General features: G+C 34.5%; 1 protein-coding gene across 22 annotated transcripts in view; it reads right to left on the bottom strand.

Annotated features, from left to right (window-relative positions):
* Positions 1 to 17,604, bottom strand: part of LOC133521961 (uncharacterized) — a 208,730-nt gene that overhangs the window by 67,824 nt on the left and 123,302 nt on the right. For 16 of the 22 annotated variants that reach the window (XR_009799970.1, XM_061857098.1, XM_061857095.1 and 13 more), the window contains one exon: positions 163 to 210. The exons of the other annotated variants lie outside the window; for them this stretch is intronic. Coding sequence is in view for 1 of the 16 variants with exons in the window: in XM_061857116.1 (XP_061713100.1) it covers positions 163 to 210 (48 nt within the window). In the remaining 15 variants the exon portion in view is untranslated. The remainder of the gene's footprint in view (positions 1 to 162; positions 211 to 17,604) is intronic. 22 annotated transcript variants of the gene reach the window in all.

The raw sequence follows: 17,604 nt of genomic DNA, 5'->3' as shown, positions 1-17,604 counted from the left end.
GTGTAAGAATGTCCCTACAATATTTATTCATTCATTAAAAAAGTATGTTCAATAAGAAATCGAATCCAAATATTTACCCAATAATCATATTGAGTTTTTCGATTATACAAAATAAAAATATTCGCAAATGACAAGTATGAAAAGGGATTTATGATTACTCACAATTCGCCTGTAGGATTGCTAAAATTCCGTATATCGTGTCAAATACACCTGAAACAGAATGAAATTATCTAATTAGACCTTTAGCACTGTAAATTTATATAAAACATTTATTTTTATCCACTACTTTGCTATAATAAACGAATTTTTGCAGGTTATGACAGTTAAAGGGACTTTTTAGAAAATAGTGTAGGTACTACGACTAAAGCGGTGGTGGCCGAGTAGATATGATGTCCGACTTTCAATCCGGAGGTCGCGGGTTCAAATCCTGGCTCGTACCAATGAGTTTTTCGGAACTTATGTACGAAATATCATTTGATATTTACCAGTTTTACCACTAGCTTTTCGGTGAAGGAAAACATCGTGAGGAAACCTGCATACATTTGCGAAGAAATTCAAAGTTGTATGTGAAGTCCCCAATCCGCATTGGGCTAGCGTGGGGACTATAGCCCGAGCCCTCTCGCGCATGAGAGGAGGCCTGTGCCCAGCAGTGGGACGTATATAGGCTGAATTATTATAGTGTAGGTACCCAATTAGCGTGATTATTAAAGAAAAGTTAATCGCTATCAGTTTTGTGACAACAATTAAGCATGAAATCATTACGGGAATAAATTTTTTGCATTTTTTTTATATTATAGTTTATGAAATGAACACCAAAGCCAGTTTTTCTTTTTAATTCAAAGCTTAATTATCGTCACAAAACTGACAGTGGTTATTTATTAACTTTTCTTAACAACTCACGCTAATTGGTCACACTATTTTCTGAAAACTCCCTATCACGAGCTTTGTGTACCTAATCAACTTTTGCATTTTTTTACATTGTAATGTCGCTCATACTTTATGAAATAAACACCAAAACCAAGTCTTTATTGAAATTTAATGCTTAATTATCGTCACATAACTGACAGTGATTATTGATTAACTTTTCTTAATAACTCATGCTAATTGGTTACACTATTAGCTGAAAACTCCTTATAACGAGCTTTGTGTAATAATAGCCTAATAGCATCAAGTCCTTAACGTTAATATATCCATATAATTTTAGTTAGAAGGAATAAAGAATAATTCTAAGTTTAAACATGAAAAGAATCGACCTAGAGATTACAGTTAGGAAGCTTTGGGGGGTCAAAATGTCTATAAAATCGAGAGGGCTCAACTCCAGTGCGAACTATTACTGATTTGCAATTTATTACTAATTCTTAAAATACTTAGATTTAATCACTCAGGTGAAACAAAATAACGTAACCTGCAGTACCACACTAGCAGTAGCACAGATATAGACACTAAAATGGAACTTTAAATATAAATTAAGAAATTTTTTGAAACGAAATTTTGGTTTTATTTACCGATCGAAAATAAAAATATTAATCCATCTAAAAACAATCATTTAACTGACAAGATATTTAACTATTGTAAGGTAGAGTCAAGGAACAAAATCTCCATATACCAAAAAGTGTCCGACAAAAAACCATAAATAGGTGGCGCTACAATACCTAGAATACTTGAGAAAAAACCCTAATCATAGGCAGCACACTTCACTCCGTCAATAACGCCTCGGTTCTTAGCTACTCTAGCGCTACTCTGGAGAGATTTGGAACTATTATTTATAGCTGACAGCTGGACACTTTTGCAACAATTATGCAACCTTCCATAGTTTAACACTTTCTGTCATGTCAACAATTGTTTGTCTTATATGTCATAACCACGTCATAACCAACTTGTCATTTGATTTATCAACGTGAAGTGGCCAGTTAAGAGCTATGTTAAAAGAGATTCCATAATCTGTTCAATGAGGTCTCATTTAATTATCTTATTAACAGGGTGTTTTTACGTAGTATTTTTTTCAAAAAGCATCATAAAAGCTATAATGTTTCATACTTAAATATGCTTCAGGAGCCGAGTGCTATAACCTGGAAAAATATTGGTACCTAACTAATTCGTAATTTTAACAGTATATTTCGGATCGTATTTAGAGACAAAAATGTCATATAAACTTTTTTTTTGTTTGCTTTAGTTTCAGACGTTTTATTATTGTATTTAAGTGCATAACGCCTTTTTGATGACGATGACGCCACTATGGGACCTAGTCTAGACGTCATTATTGACAGATATCAAAGTGACAAGGAACACTTTGAATAGACTAGTTTTAACGGAAAAAAAAGGTACCAATTCATATTAATCCATATTTTTTTCAAGAACATGTATTTGTTATGTATAAAAACATACAAAAAGTAAGTAAAAAATAAAAATATTTTTTTTTGGCGGAACTGATTTAATTTGTATAAGATTTTTCCCTTCTTATGACCTCAGGAAGACGTGGTTAAATTTTTTCCGTTTCCTCGCTGGCACCTTGTATATGGTGTGACTGCCCTAGCTAGTAGACTTTTGAGTTTCAATACACTGGTTTGGCCAAAAGCTCGGCTCTCCCACACTAAAAAAAATGCTCAAAAACTACGTTTGAGAATGCCACTCATCTTTTAATCCCTAGAGATAGGCGTACCGAGAAATTGCTAAGTATCTCGCGTTTGTTCAAGTAATATAAAAAGACTTGGTTGATATGATCATAATCATGCCCGGTATGTCTTCTTTACGAAGACATTCAATTTTAATCTCGAGTTGTCAACTGTAAATCGCCGATGACTGGTTTTTATGTCACTTGTTCCAGATACCAGTGACAGTCTTAGAATGTCTACTTGTTTTATCAAATTACTGTTGATATTGTCCATAACTGACTGATGAAGAATGAAGAGTGTGTTTTCCAAATATAAAATAAATATTTCTTTGAAACGTTCTAAAACCTGCGATACGGAGATTTTACATTAAAAAAATGTAAATGCAAAAATGTTCAACAAATTTACCAGATTATTAATTCATAATAATTTTATGATTTCTTAAAATACATCCTATATTTTAATAATAACTTCCCTATATTTTAATTATAAGTTTATATGAGTCATTTAAATGAATCTAGAATATAAACCCGGAGACAGGTTTTACATTAAATTAACACTTAATCTCGTAAAATATTATCATAACATGATAATGATATAGAAAAGTGGATATTTCCTATGAATGTAGGATATATGTACCAAGGACGAAAATGGCGACTACGTTATCTATCTATCATAACTCCGAAAATAAATACTTTACCATGATTTAAACCCGGGATAAAATACACAAAAGTCGCAGAATGCAATACGGCTAAGTGAATATATGCACCTCGTTCCTGGCAAGCACATTACTAGTCCTTCGTAGAAGACGTTTAATTTTAATTAGAATTGTCTAATGGGTTACAACGGTTACGTGCTACACTAGGCTTTGATTAGACTGATTACTGCCTAAGGAAGTACGACAACCGCATAATGGCGTCTGAGGTTTTACTTTTATGTAATGCCTTTTTAATACTATACTTACTTAACAAGAATTGCTTACCAAGAATTTATATTTTTCGCAATGTCAGCAAGCATTATCAACAAATAAATTTCCAATAAAATATTTATATTCTTTATTTATGGGCCAATTCGAGTTTTATTAGATCTGATTCCGATATGATACTGATCTGTCAGTTGCAAAAGTATCATTTTTTTAACGTCACTTTTGACATTTACAGATCAGTATCACATCGGAATCATATCTAATAACTAAAACTCGAATTGGCCCGTTAGTCAAGATACACAAGATATAACATTAGAGTGAATTATATTTCTAACCCCTTTTCGCCCGACTAAGGAAGGTATTGTTTATATTTAGTGTATATGTTTGGACATCGGTATGTTTATTTATTGGCACCATTGTAGCCCAAATGGCTACCGGCCCGATTCGAAGAATCATTAAGACACGTTTAAGATCTTGGAAAGATCGATAGCTAAACGACATGTCAAAATTGACGTTTATTTCGATTCTGCTGTGATCCCAATAAGATCTATCTACGATATCTCTAAAGTCAAAGTGACATTGGTTGCCCGCATCGAGCTGCTTCTGTCAAGTATACGACATACAAACGATATCTAAATGAAAACTTATCTAAACCAAAACTTATCGGTATCATATCTCATTCTTCAAATCGGGCCGTGAATTTAAGTAGGTACATATACGTATTTTACTACATGTGTTGTTGTCAGAATTGTTTAGTTGCAGCAGTGTCAATTATATTTATGAGTCAGTGATCACTTCGTTAATCTGTTACATCAACAATACTCGTTAAAATTTACATAAAATTAAAGCCATAAATTCTAACGGTTTGGACTCTTCTATAATTGGATTGAGTTGTAATAATTAGTATTATGGCTGTAATAAACATTACAATCACATTAAATACTTAATTTCATGCCGACTCTCTAGGCCTGGACCAAGGCTACAAAAAGACCACTTTCACCTTGTTACTAACTCTAATTTGGAATACTAAGCGACGTATAATGAGGTTTTACCTTTTTTGAACAGAAAGTGTCTGTCCACAGCTTCTAAAGTCAAAGAATGAGTGACTGAAGAAGTGACTGAATGAATGTATTTTACTTGCATTTAACATGATCAATTTATATTAAACATCATTTAAATATTGTTAGTTCTACATAGGGTAGGTAGGTACGTAATTAACCGCTTTGTATCAACCAATTTATCAACCAGTAAAACGTATATATCTAATTAATCATAATAGGGGATATTACGTAAAACTCTGCGTAGAGGGCGCCACTACCACATTCTGATGGCCGACGACGAAACATGAAAACACGAAAACCTCTTGCGTATTCGAGCGATACAGAGGCCAGATACCGAAATTTAGATTTTCGCGATAGGTAATCTGTAAACACACCGCTTTGATGCATCAATGTCATTGTAAAAACTTTTCAAAAAATTGTTTAAGGCATAGTATGTATAAGTTACTCTATTTTTTATGTCATGTGATAGTGCTGCTCTCTGGCGGCAGAACATTGCAGTAATATTCCCTTTTATAATAAAATATTGGAAACATGGTTTATCGAGTAGTAACGTATTTCATCGTTTATCGTTGATAAAAATACCCTGTCAAGCATTTTAGTGCGAGGAAATGCATTTATTTTACAATAAAACCTTAACCATAACTAACCCACTCAGCTATTTTCTTGCGTTGGGAGCAAAATGTCACAGTTATCCGCAAAATAGGCGTGGAATTCAAAATTACTCGCCTCAACGAACCAATATAAGCAAGACCTCAATATACGAGTAACAACGATGTAACAACAATCGTGGAGATCCGTTTAAGGGTTTCCCTTTAATATTCGGTATCGTATACTAATTATGAAAAAGCAGAAGAAAAATTGTATTGACACGGATCATATTTGGCCTTTGTATGGAGGATTAGACCACTTGGACGACCTGCCCCCTAAAAAAAAATTTTTTTCGGTTCCAAAACTTTTTTCTTTTACTTTTTCCTTATCAGAACACAATACCGAATATGACCATGACAATAATGAATTTTATATTTTTGTTACATCCTCTATACAGCTAAATATCAAACCTCAAACATTAATTCAGCAAATAGGTCACAGGGGCACTTTTACATGTACATTTTTTACAAACAATAAAAATAAAATACAATTACAAATATGGAATCAATGAAATATTAGATACTTATTACTCTTATTAGAGATGTATACAGTCTCTAAATGTCGAATTACACAAAAAACTATGATGATATGATATGTCGAATTACTAAAAAAAATACAATCAGAGAGAGACGAGATAAAAAAAAATAAAAAAACTTATCATTAATTATTCTTAGAGATGTAGAAGGTCTGCAAGACTTGAATTAATATAAAATAATAAATAATTAAACTAAAGAATAAATAATTAAAAGACAATAAATTAAATCAGGCAGACAAGAACCGAATGAACGTTAATGCCACTAAAGGCCAAGTTATGCCAGAAACTAAAGACGAGTCGATCGAATGGCTGGGCAAAAACGACGCCAATCGATGATTTACTGCAACCATTTCCGTATCATTACCACGATTTTCTCCGAACAAATAATACGCATTAACAAAACAGCAGAGAATTAACCAAATCAAATTACAGTCTCTTTGGCACGTGACTTTATTGAAATTTCTCTTCAAAAAGCATTTATGGTATTGTGAAATTTTAAACTATTGTGTCCATGCTTGCACTTATTACCTTCATTATAGTTTTACAGAGAACTACGATCAAATTTGCACAAAGAGCTTACAGACTTAAAGATTATACTTAATTAATTTACTGAACCTTGAGGATTGCTTTAGATAAGAAACTTGTACATAAAAGCTCGCAACTTATTTTAAGAAATAGTAGAAAGAGTAGAAATAGTAGTTGGTAGTGGGTTATTAAATTTATTTGCGTATTTATTTTTGCGATAGGAGGGTGGGAACACTAATTGCATGTAAAAATACGCAAGTAAGTGTAACGGGTTAACACTGATTGACTAGCACGTTATATTTTCGCGGATTAGCAAAGCAATATTTTTGTTTACTAAGAACACATTCTTATATTGTAAGCAACCATACAAAGGCTCAGGATTAGATGGCCTACAGAACAGTGGTCGTGGGAGTCACCCGCTGTACTCAAATTCCTAAAATATAAGGTACAAAGAAGAAACTTAAAGCGTATCTTGGACCCTCGAGTAGTGAGTCATGGTAAAATCTCCCTGATTTTTCTTAGTATTTATAAATTTAGGCACTACTTGCTTTTTACAAGCTTATTTAATTTGCAATGTATGTAATTTGTTACGTATGTAAGTACCTAACTATGAAGCTGAAAATTTTCATAAATATGTAAGTCGGGTAAAAATGCAATATTATGGTGCCATCGACCTGATCTGATGATGGAGACGGGTGGTGTTCATAGGAATTCTGTGATAAAACAAAGCGACCTAATCGTGTTTGTGGTTTTTAGAATTGTACATTCTGTGATAAAAGCTTGTATCAAAAATGAAATGTTTGCCATTTAATTAGTCTAGTATGGGGTTTGCACTCCAAATACGAAGTGTATGAACTTATCCGGATCTGAATCCGGATCCACGGATCTTCCCATACATTTTAGATCCGTTGTGCAAACCCTAGCCTAGTAGTGTCCCACTGCTGGGCGAAGGTCCCTCATTTTCTACACCCGACCCTATTCTTTTACATTTTCCTACCGATTCCGTTTTATTTTGAAGAAATTTCAAAAAAAGACTTTCTTAATCGTCTTAATATTTTATTAGAATGATAAATGTTCTTTATTTGTTACATGGGTTGGAATTTTAAATTGGTTTTAAAAAATGTAACAGAAAAAAAAGAAACCTCAAAGCAACGGAGAAACTAAACTGCTTCTTGAAACGCATTGCAATTGCACAACAGGTCCATAATGCGTTGAGTTCGGTTCAAATTTATTGCCTTTTGTTTCAAGTAATTTTATTTTTAAATTACTCAGCATCAAAATATTAAAACGACTCTCTCATCTTCCATACAATTTTCTACAAATTACCTGTTTTCACTTTAGTTTAATTTACTTCCATGTAATTATTTTCTTAAAGTTTTCAATTAATACGAGACGTGCAATTCAATTGTTTTGTGCATATCCATGACTGCAAGGCGTTGGGTGCAAGTGATGCATGTAGGTGTGCTTCAATAGACCTATGATTGTCGGCTGCAATTTGTATCTTTTAGGATTGTTTACGGTTATTAGTATAGAGGTACAAGAATACAGAGATCGAATGGGGGAGGGGGGAGATGACCGAACAAGATGCTCTTACGGAACTTTCAGAAGGAGTAGGCGAAAAGGCGCTATTACTGTTCATGTCGTCTTTTCTGCCTACTACTAAAAAGTCCTAAGTGACGTTTTTTGTTGCCCACCGTTTTCACCATTAAAAACGGCAACGGCAACGGCAACAATGAACTCGGCCAAATTACGTAGGTTGGTTTTAGTATGTTGTCAGGGATGTTAAAACGTGTTTTTGATTTTGTAGCATTGCGTATGTTTTGTCCCTCACGGGCGCATGCGTATAGCTCATCTATAAGATCCCTACCTTGTATGCTTTTAAAAGATAAAAATAACAATGACCGAATAATTAATAACATAATATGGTTCAGAAGCTGTAAGCTATTAATCCACATTTTATTCATACGCGCAACGGTAATTAATGAAACTATTTATTACATGGTTTTTTACCAATGAAGCGTAATTATACGTTGGTCGGTTAAGGTTCGGAACAACTTAATAAAGTAGTTCTCCTTTAAAATTACCTTTTAAGCGAGATTATTACATTAAAATTGTAACGGCTTGGTATCTCACGTTCTTGTTAATATAAATATAACGTTTAAGGTTCCCAGTTAGAGGTCCGCGCCGCAACTGAAAACACCGGCGGCGCCTGATTTAAACACGGCGCGGCGCTGCGCGATTGTTTTGAATAGAGAAATAAAAAAAATATAGATTTGTCTCAAAGTAGGTACGTATGCGTAGAAATATTATTTTACGTTCGCAATAATAGGCTGCGAGATAGTGCGTTGCACGCGCTTAGAAGAGGCGCTTATATAGGTAAAATTCTGCACTTCTTTCCTATGTTTTCTCTTATTATTCTCTTTTGTTTGTTCTTACAAGTAAATTATTTCTATTTCTATTTTTTCAACTTATTCTTTAACACGTTAAAATGTAAAGGTGGTAAAATAATACTAGATCCGACAAAGTGATCTTTTCGTGAAGGCACACAGACAATAGATAGTGTATTCGCTGCATTTTATTTTCCTATTAAAGGACGGCCTAGGATACAGAACAGTAAACTACGAACGTACATATACAAAAATTTTTTTTTTCACAAAAGTAGCAATAAATATAGTAACAGGAAGTAATGCACTTATCACTATAAAATAATATCTATCTGTCATCCCATGACAATCGTTTCCAATAAAATAATGAATGTAACATATCAGTAGTAACCATTAAACAATAGCTTAGTAATTGCATCTATAATCTCAATATCAACCCTACCATTATTATAAGCAAATAATCGCGCAGACGCCCAGCCCATTTCCCATCGCTTCAAGAACGTTTGGCTCAAACGGGCCTGTATCACAGATCATAGACTTCTAGACACCTAATAACTTCTTAGACGAGGATTATATTTATACTGGTTGAACTGTTGTTGGAAGGTATTAAAATCCAAAGTGTTACAAAAGTGCGAGAGCAGTGTACTCGTAGCACGGTCGCATTTTTATCACTATGCCTGTCACTTTCGCACTTATATTATTGGAACGTGACGAGTGATAAAAAAAATTGAATACAACGTCAACGATGTCATCTACTTGATTATTTTCATGAGCCATATTTTCGGTAAATTTTGATTGAATCATACGTATCATCATTCATCAACAAGCAACAAACGAAAAATCAAAATATATTGGGATGACAAATAATATGCTATGAAAAGTCCAGTCAGCTGCAGAGAGAGGTGGATTCCCTCTCCCCCCCCCCTCCCTACATAGACTGATTGTATGCTGCACAGCACTGCTGAGGGTCACCTATCTCTGCAGCTGACTGTACATTTTTAAAGTTTCAATTGGCGTTTTCTATCAACGAGTGCGATCTTGGCTAACCCCCAAGGTCACGTGCTGCTAGTTTCCCTAACTCGGCGAGCAATGGGAACGGGCGTGGTGCATGGTGGAGAGTGAGGCGCCGACGGCCGCTCGATCACTTCACGATCATACGTATCATCGTTCAGACGCATAGAGTAACGTGTTACAGATGGTTTAAGTTAGCGTAGCGAAGGTACACCTAGGGGCCTTGCCTAAATGAGAATCGTACATCGACTAACGCCCAATGAATAGAAATCGAAGGAATGTTGACGTACCTATAATCTTAGTTAGGGATGTTGACTATATCTAAAAGATATTGTTTTACGTGCAGCACGAAATAAAGCACTACCACGTTATTATTAAATTTAATGAAGACTGCAGTTATGAGACAATTTCTAGTCTTTATTTTAAATCATAAACTTAAAAGAGCAGGTAACTTCAACGTGACGTACAAATCTGACTTTCTTATAAACTCCATATTGACTAATCGTTATGACACCTAGAGAAAAGAAGCTGATCTACCTTATCAGTCAAACACTCTTACTAGATTGTTTTATTACACGCCTTTTATAAACTGACAATCTATTTTCACAAAAAACAATTGTATAAATTATTTCATTTATTTCATTTATGTATTTAATTTAATTTATTTAATTAAAAATAAAAACATTTATGCTTAAACTTTTTTTTGCTGAAAATTAGGCCAATTCAATAATTATTGACACGGTACTAATCATCATTGTGTATGAGAATGTTAATAACATTTAAGTAAAAAATTAAACAAAATACTTATTGCCAATAAAACAACAGAAAACGCCCATTGTACTTAAATAGTAACAATTTATTAAATAAACACATATGACTAAAGAACAAAATATCATATCAGATGACAGAGCTATCAGACTCGAGACTCGAGTTAGTCAATCAAACTTCAATTAACACTCTTGCCACGCCCCCGCCGCCTCTGCGCCGCGCTACTCTGCGCAGCAGGTTGCCAGGTGTAAAAATAGCCCAGTCAACGACCGACCTTAGTGCGGCCTTCACCATGGCAATACCCACGGATCAAGTAGCGTTGCTGATCGTTTAGCCACTAGATGGAGCATGTGTTGTGCGTATCACGCATTGGTTTATGATTTATGATATAGAATAGAATGTCGTAGCCTTAGCCTACTGCCTACGAAGCAGGTCTCGGGTTCGAATTCTGGTAAGTGCATTTATTTGTGTGCTTATGACAAATAGTTGTCTCTGAGTCACGGATGTTTTCTACGTATATAAGTATTTAGGAGTCGAAGTGGTCGCCATGGCCGAAATCAGTCGGAAGGATCATCATCATCATTATATATACCTATGTATTATATTTATCGTCATCCAGTACCCACAAAACAAGCCTTATTGAGCTTACTGTGGGACTAGGTCAATTTGTATAAGATTGTCCTTATAATATTTATTTTTATTATATGCGCGCGCGAAATAGCGTTGTAAGTTATGAGTACAAGAGTACCTATAAGTATACATATATATGTATGAACGATTTCTCAATAACATGATGTTATTGAGTAGGTAATCCTTCATTTCATAATGCGGAGTCTAAGTAAGGTGATCTATGATCAACGTAAACTTGGATACGATACGTTTGCAGTAAGCACTTGAAAAAAAAAAGAAATTTATGTGATTGTTTTTGACGCGGACTTTTTATACGACTTCTATGCAAATTGAAGGTCTAGGCTTTTATGCCAATAGCGTTTAAGATAAAGACCTATTAATAGTTAACCTACTTTAATTCTTGATTTATAGACCGAGATACCTTACGACATATTTATTGTCATTTAACTAAGAGAATGGCGCTTGATAATAAAATTAAGTTGCTACTTATGTTTTTTTATGCCTCCAAGCTAAGGTGATGGTGATGAGCTAAGAAGATTAAGATAATTCATTTCTTAAGAGGTCTCAATGACTAGCATTTATTTATCTTGCATGTCAGATAGTTAGAATAACTAACATTTGCTAGTAGATTCAGCGTCAAATAGATAGTGATGGCGAGTGGCCAAATATAGTTGTAGCAGATTTGTCAAATATAACCTTTAACAACATGGCATTACGCGACACGGCACGCGTCTTCGTGAATGACACGATCCATCGAATATACATCGTTACACACCTTACTGAAACTATTCCTTTTTACCGATTATTTTTGGCAAGCATCCAAAATTTTAATAAACATAAATTTAATTTACTATAAATATGGGATTGAATGTTTTTCATGCTCACAGTACTACTACTGTCTTCTTAGCACAATAATAAAACGAATGAAAAGTAAAATGAAAAAAATCATTCATCAACATACCATGATAAATGAAAGAGATAAATAAAGTTCTATATTGAATGACAGGGACAGGTGTTTACACAACATTACAAGAGAATAAAAGAACTACTGACGTCGACTACTGATGCTTGTACAAAAGGTTTTATTTTACAAATTTATATCCTACTACGCGTATAAAATAACCATTATACCAACCTCTCATTAACTCGTTCACAAGTCATATTTATACGATTACTTTGAGAAGAGTACCTACAAGACACTTTGGCAGTTGTCAAACGTCAACTTTTGACAAGCAGAGTTATCGCAAAATGTATGGAGCTGTACAGCGCCATCTCGTTTACCTGTCATATTCGAAGCGCGAAATTATCTTAGATATTACGCATCTTACTCAATGTATCTTTAGTAATTCTAACAATTATATGACCCAGAGTCTGAAAAAAATAAAAAAATAATAATGTAAATAATAGGGCATCATTTGGCAGTTGTAAATCTTGAAAATCGATTTAATCATATACGAAATATCGCATTATAATATGCGATAATTGGGGTCTCCTAGGGCTCTCCTTTTTGGTAGACAGTTGAAAGTGTACACTTACACTTTACTTTTATTTATTATCGTGTCAAACGAGGTGAGAAAATGAACGATGCGAGGTATCTCGCTCTACCATCACCGCATTCCAGATCTGGCCTCTATTATTTTTACTCCACTAAATTGACTGAGCTGGTTGATCTTGGTTTTTGTAAGTAGGTACGTTTTATGTAGGTTGGTATTTTTAAGTTTTGAAGTTACGAACTAGCGACATATAATATATGGTCACAATTTTAAGATTAGATTAAACTTTTTTCTGTCATTAATTAAAATAAAATAACATATTAGCTATTACGCTCTAAAAGGAATCGGGTTGTTTCGTCCATCCACAAAACTTATTTGTCATTTTTAGGCTTATAATTATATTCTAATTCTCAGGTAAGTAGAAGCGCTGATCTGAAGCGCTAGCGGTAAGAGCGTGCGACTTGCGATCCGGAGGTCGCGGGTTCAAACCTCGGCATGTACCAATGAGTTTATCGGAACTTATGTACGAAATATCATTTGATATTTACCAGTCGCTTTTCGGTGAAGGAAAACATCGTGAGGAAACCGGACTAATCCCAACAAGGCCTAGTTTTACCCTCTGGGTTGGAAGGTCAGATGGCAGACGCTTTCTTAAAAACTAGTGCCTACGCCAAATCCTGGGATTAGTTGTCAAGCGGACCCGAGGCTCCCATGAGCCGTGGCAATATGCCGGGACAACGCTAGGAAGAAGAAGGTCTAGACTCAGATAAGTCTTCTTCCTGGCGTTGTCCCGGATTTTTTTTTTGGCAACTTATCCCAATAATTGTCGTAGACACTAGATGACCGAGCGAAACGAAAGTCTCCGTTTCAGCTTGTGCAAAAATGCTTTCGTATGTCCGGCTGTTCTCCTCTATAGGTCGTATCTCTCATCCGATTTTGAAGTGAAAAGTTTTTTAGCGGCTCTGTGCACTTTTTGTGATGGAGAAAAAATTTTAAACTCGCGGCCTTACCGCTGGGATACTAACGCTCTTCACTGTCAGAGTAGTTAGGTAACATTAAAAATATACGACATGTAAAAAGCAAAGAAGTCGTAAACAGAAACAAAATTGAAGCAATAATAAAACAATTGTACAACCATGTTCTGTCAACAACTTTTACTAAGTGTTCAGTCAAGATTGAACTCTATGCCACACGTAATAACATTTAACATACGTATTTGCAAACAAGGGTGGGCTTGTTAGACCACCCGCAACAAAACAAATGCCACTCAAATTGCATCATTCTTGAACGTACAACATACTTACCGTACATTCCCGTGGGCTGTCGGTCGAGGTAAAGACCAGTGTAAACCCCAAGATCCATAAAAAATCTGCGATAATAAATGGAAAACACTTTTATAATAGTCGGTCTCTATCCGTGCTTGGTAACCGTTTGGATTGACACACATGTTATAGCCTAATTCACAAAACATTTTTTCAATAAGGCATCTATATAACAAAAATAAACCTATACAACTTGTAACTTAGTTACATTAAAATTATTTCTTTAAATTAGAATGAAATCAAAATGACAATATTGTTAATTTTAATTAAAAATAATTAAGAATTAATTGGTATTATTTGGACCTAAAACTGTGTAACAGCATTAACAGCTATAGGTACTTAATATGAGATCACACTCGTACTGGTTTGCTTTAAGTAGTGTGCTAGCTAAGACTTGTGAATAAATGTGGATGGATGAGTTGGAGTACTTAGAATTAGAATTAAGTACGCATGCTAAGTGTAAATGGAGCCTTAAGGCGCTAACATCGCTTAGAACACTTGTTCTTACTCCAGTTAACTGATTGTTTTATTTCATTTAGGTAAAAGATTTCCTTTACGGAGTATTTTATTTCTATTCGTGGAGTTAATAGTATTAACTTTAAGTTGTTAAAGTGAATTCGTGTATCGATTAAGAATTACGAGTATTCGAATGAATCTAAGAAATGAAATTGATTAAATACCTAATGAATTACTTATATAACGTCTGCAAACCTCTCCTACTTAATACTATATTGATTTATTCGAACTAACATTATTGAAATAAATGATCCCATAAAAACGTCACAAAGAACTTGTAACACCAAAAGGAATTTTACTCCCGGCAAATTTATGTAGAATACCTCGATAGTGAAGATTGTGTGGACGTCGCAATTTTTTACCCGCCCCGATCGTCTGAAGAGCCCTTTTAAGGGCGTTATATATTGTAATTGGTTGAAAAAGTACAGGTGGCTTCGCAATCATTTGTTGGGGCCATTAAACACCTTCTAAAGATTGGAAAAGATTAATGTTATTGCATCGATTCTGCTCTACTGAGGAAAATTGACCGTTTGCTATGCAATTTTCACAAGTAACTTCTTGTTTTAGTTTAAATTGTCATTTATTAGTTGAAGTATAATTATGAGTAAAGTTTATATAATTGTTTTGTTTATTTACTGATTCATTCTCAGATATATCTTCGTCTTAGTTTTGATTTTTCTAATTAATTTTACCTGATGGTTAGGTACACAATAATGACCTTAAACGTAAATAAAATCACGGGCATAGGCTACTTTGATTAAATTTGGTTTGAACAGTTCGATGAAACCTTGATATCTTGAAGGATGTAACAACTGGCTATACAAAACTGTCTGTCAATTTCAACGTCGCGTCGGTCCATACAATTCATATGAACATTGCCCGAAGTTTTCGAGGGGGTAAGCTTTTAAAGACGACTCCGGTTGTTAAATTCTCTAAGCTTGACTTAGTTACTAAAATTTCATTTGTGTGTTGTCGTATTATTTTTCGTTAGATTTGGATAAGATTTGGCTGGTTTTAAGAGTTCCTCATTCTAGGCGCAATCAAAACTAAATCGAAACTTGTCCCAGAAATAATGTATGTAATATTCCGTTGATTTACGGAAACACCATACGTTTTCGTAAGACAGAGGAAGATTTTTTAAGACATACCTACGGTTAAATTGCGCTCAATACAGAATAGGGAACTCTACCAAGAACACGCACTGTGTCCCGTAGTAAGTCTCCTCTGGTCCGCCAACTTCAACTGCTTATTCATATCAGCACTGGAATGTGATGTTTTTGCAAGTGGTTGGTCTGTTATCTGTAGTGAATGTATGAAGTTCTGTGAGGCGATGGATAAACGTGAGTAATCTTACATACATAATTGTATACCCTTTCATATGAATTCTACTGTGAATTGGTTTTAACTGTCATACTGTGTATTTTTTTTAAATAAATTTAATAAAATTCTATCCATCAATTTTTATTGAAACATGACAATATTTTTTTTCGACAGCAACAAAAATCGGCCCTTAACTTCAAAAACAAAACAGCTGAAGCTTCATCCTAATGTTCCACGTCTATAACACATGAAAAGCGAGAACAAATTTTAATCAAACACCGTCAAATTCTTAGTTCAACAAGCACAAATATGGCTCGATCTAGGATCTAGAAAAGACACTCATCACTTGCGAACGCTGAATAGATAAACACCGTGGGTACTACCGCAGGCAGTCGGCTTCTGCAATAATTTAGCATTTAATTGCTACATAAATTATCCTAAGCGCAAAATGTTGCTAGTTTCATAAAGTCTAGTCTTATAGTACGGTCGTAAATTTGGTGGTGTCGGATTGGTGACACCGCACAGTCAACACATTATAAGTTAGGTTTATTACTGGGTTTTACTACGTAATAACGTGTTATCGAAACAGGATTGAGAAGCTGATGTAGATGGGTTCGTGTATTTATAAGTTTGTATTTTACTGCGCCAATTTGAATTTCACGCATAATACATCCAAAGTCACCGCTCAGAACTTATATTTAACGCAAAAAGAAGAGTATTATATGTTTGACGCCAATGTCTGTCTGTCTGTCTGTGGCATCGTAGCTCTCAAGCGGATGGACCGATTTCGATTTTTTTACGTGAAGGTTAGTTTCCTTGCGATGGTTCTTAGCTATGTTTGATAAATCGATCCAGTAGTTTAAAGAATATCATCTTGTTTCTAAAGTTATATATTAATTGGCATTAATTAAATGGATTTTTTGGCATAATGCGTACGGAGCTTAAAATATATATAATTTAATAGTCACAGAATAGAACTTATCTATTATACCTACTGTTGACATGACTTCGAATTTTCATTCGTGCACTGTTATGATATTTCATATTTCGTACATAAGTTCCGAAAAACTCATTGGTACGAGCCAGGGTTTGAACTGGCGACCTCCGAATTGAAAGTCACATGCTCTTACCGCTAAGCCACCCGCGCTTCATCATTTGATATTTACCGGTCGCTTTTCAGTGAAGCAAAACATCGTGAGGAAACCGGACTAAACCCAACAAGGTTTACCCTGTGGGTTTGAAGGTCGGATGGTAGTCACTTTCGTAAAAACTAGTGCCTTCGCTTAATCTTAGGATTAGTTGCCAAGCGGACCCCAGGCTCCCATGAGCCGTGGCAAAATGCCGGGACAGCACGAGGAAGAAGATTCGTGCACTGTTACTTAAGTTCCTTAAAAACGCAGCATCTGGAAATATGTGCAAAGTTTGTTAAAAACAAAGATTTTTTTAAATGAATATTTTAATGTTTCATACATATACTTTGACAAATTGTTTAAGATTTAATGTTAACTACAAAGATAAAAGATATTTTTTAGTCATTAAAGTTAAGCGAACAATATGAAGACCACGCGAACAAGAGACGTTAATAAAAAAATAAAAGAAACTGAAACAGATGACGGACGGCCCCGCAATTTTAAATGGTCTTTGGGTTTCATCATACACGTTGAAATTACACGGGATCGACATCAAACTGTTCAAAAGCTATTTAAGTAAATGTACATATCATTACATATACTTTAAGTAAATGAATATTATTTAAGGAAATTGATTTTTGTACGATCTGCCCGTCATTTTGGTCTGTGGTTAGTACGTCAGAGGTTGACGTTCTGAGGTTCTGACGTTTTGAAGAGAATAATCAAC

Source organism: Cydia pomonella, chromosome 10 (genome assembly GCF_033807575.1).
Source record: "Cydia pomonella isolate Wapato2018A chromosome 10, ilCydPomo1, whole genome shotgun sequence".
NCBI lineage: Eukaryota > Metazoa > Arthropoda > Insecta > Lepidoptera > Tortricidae > Cydia > Cydia pomonella.
This window is presented reverse-complemented; position numbering and strand designations above follow the sequence as displayed.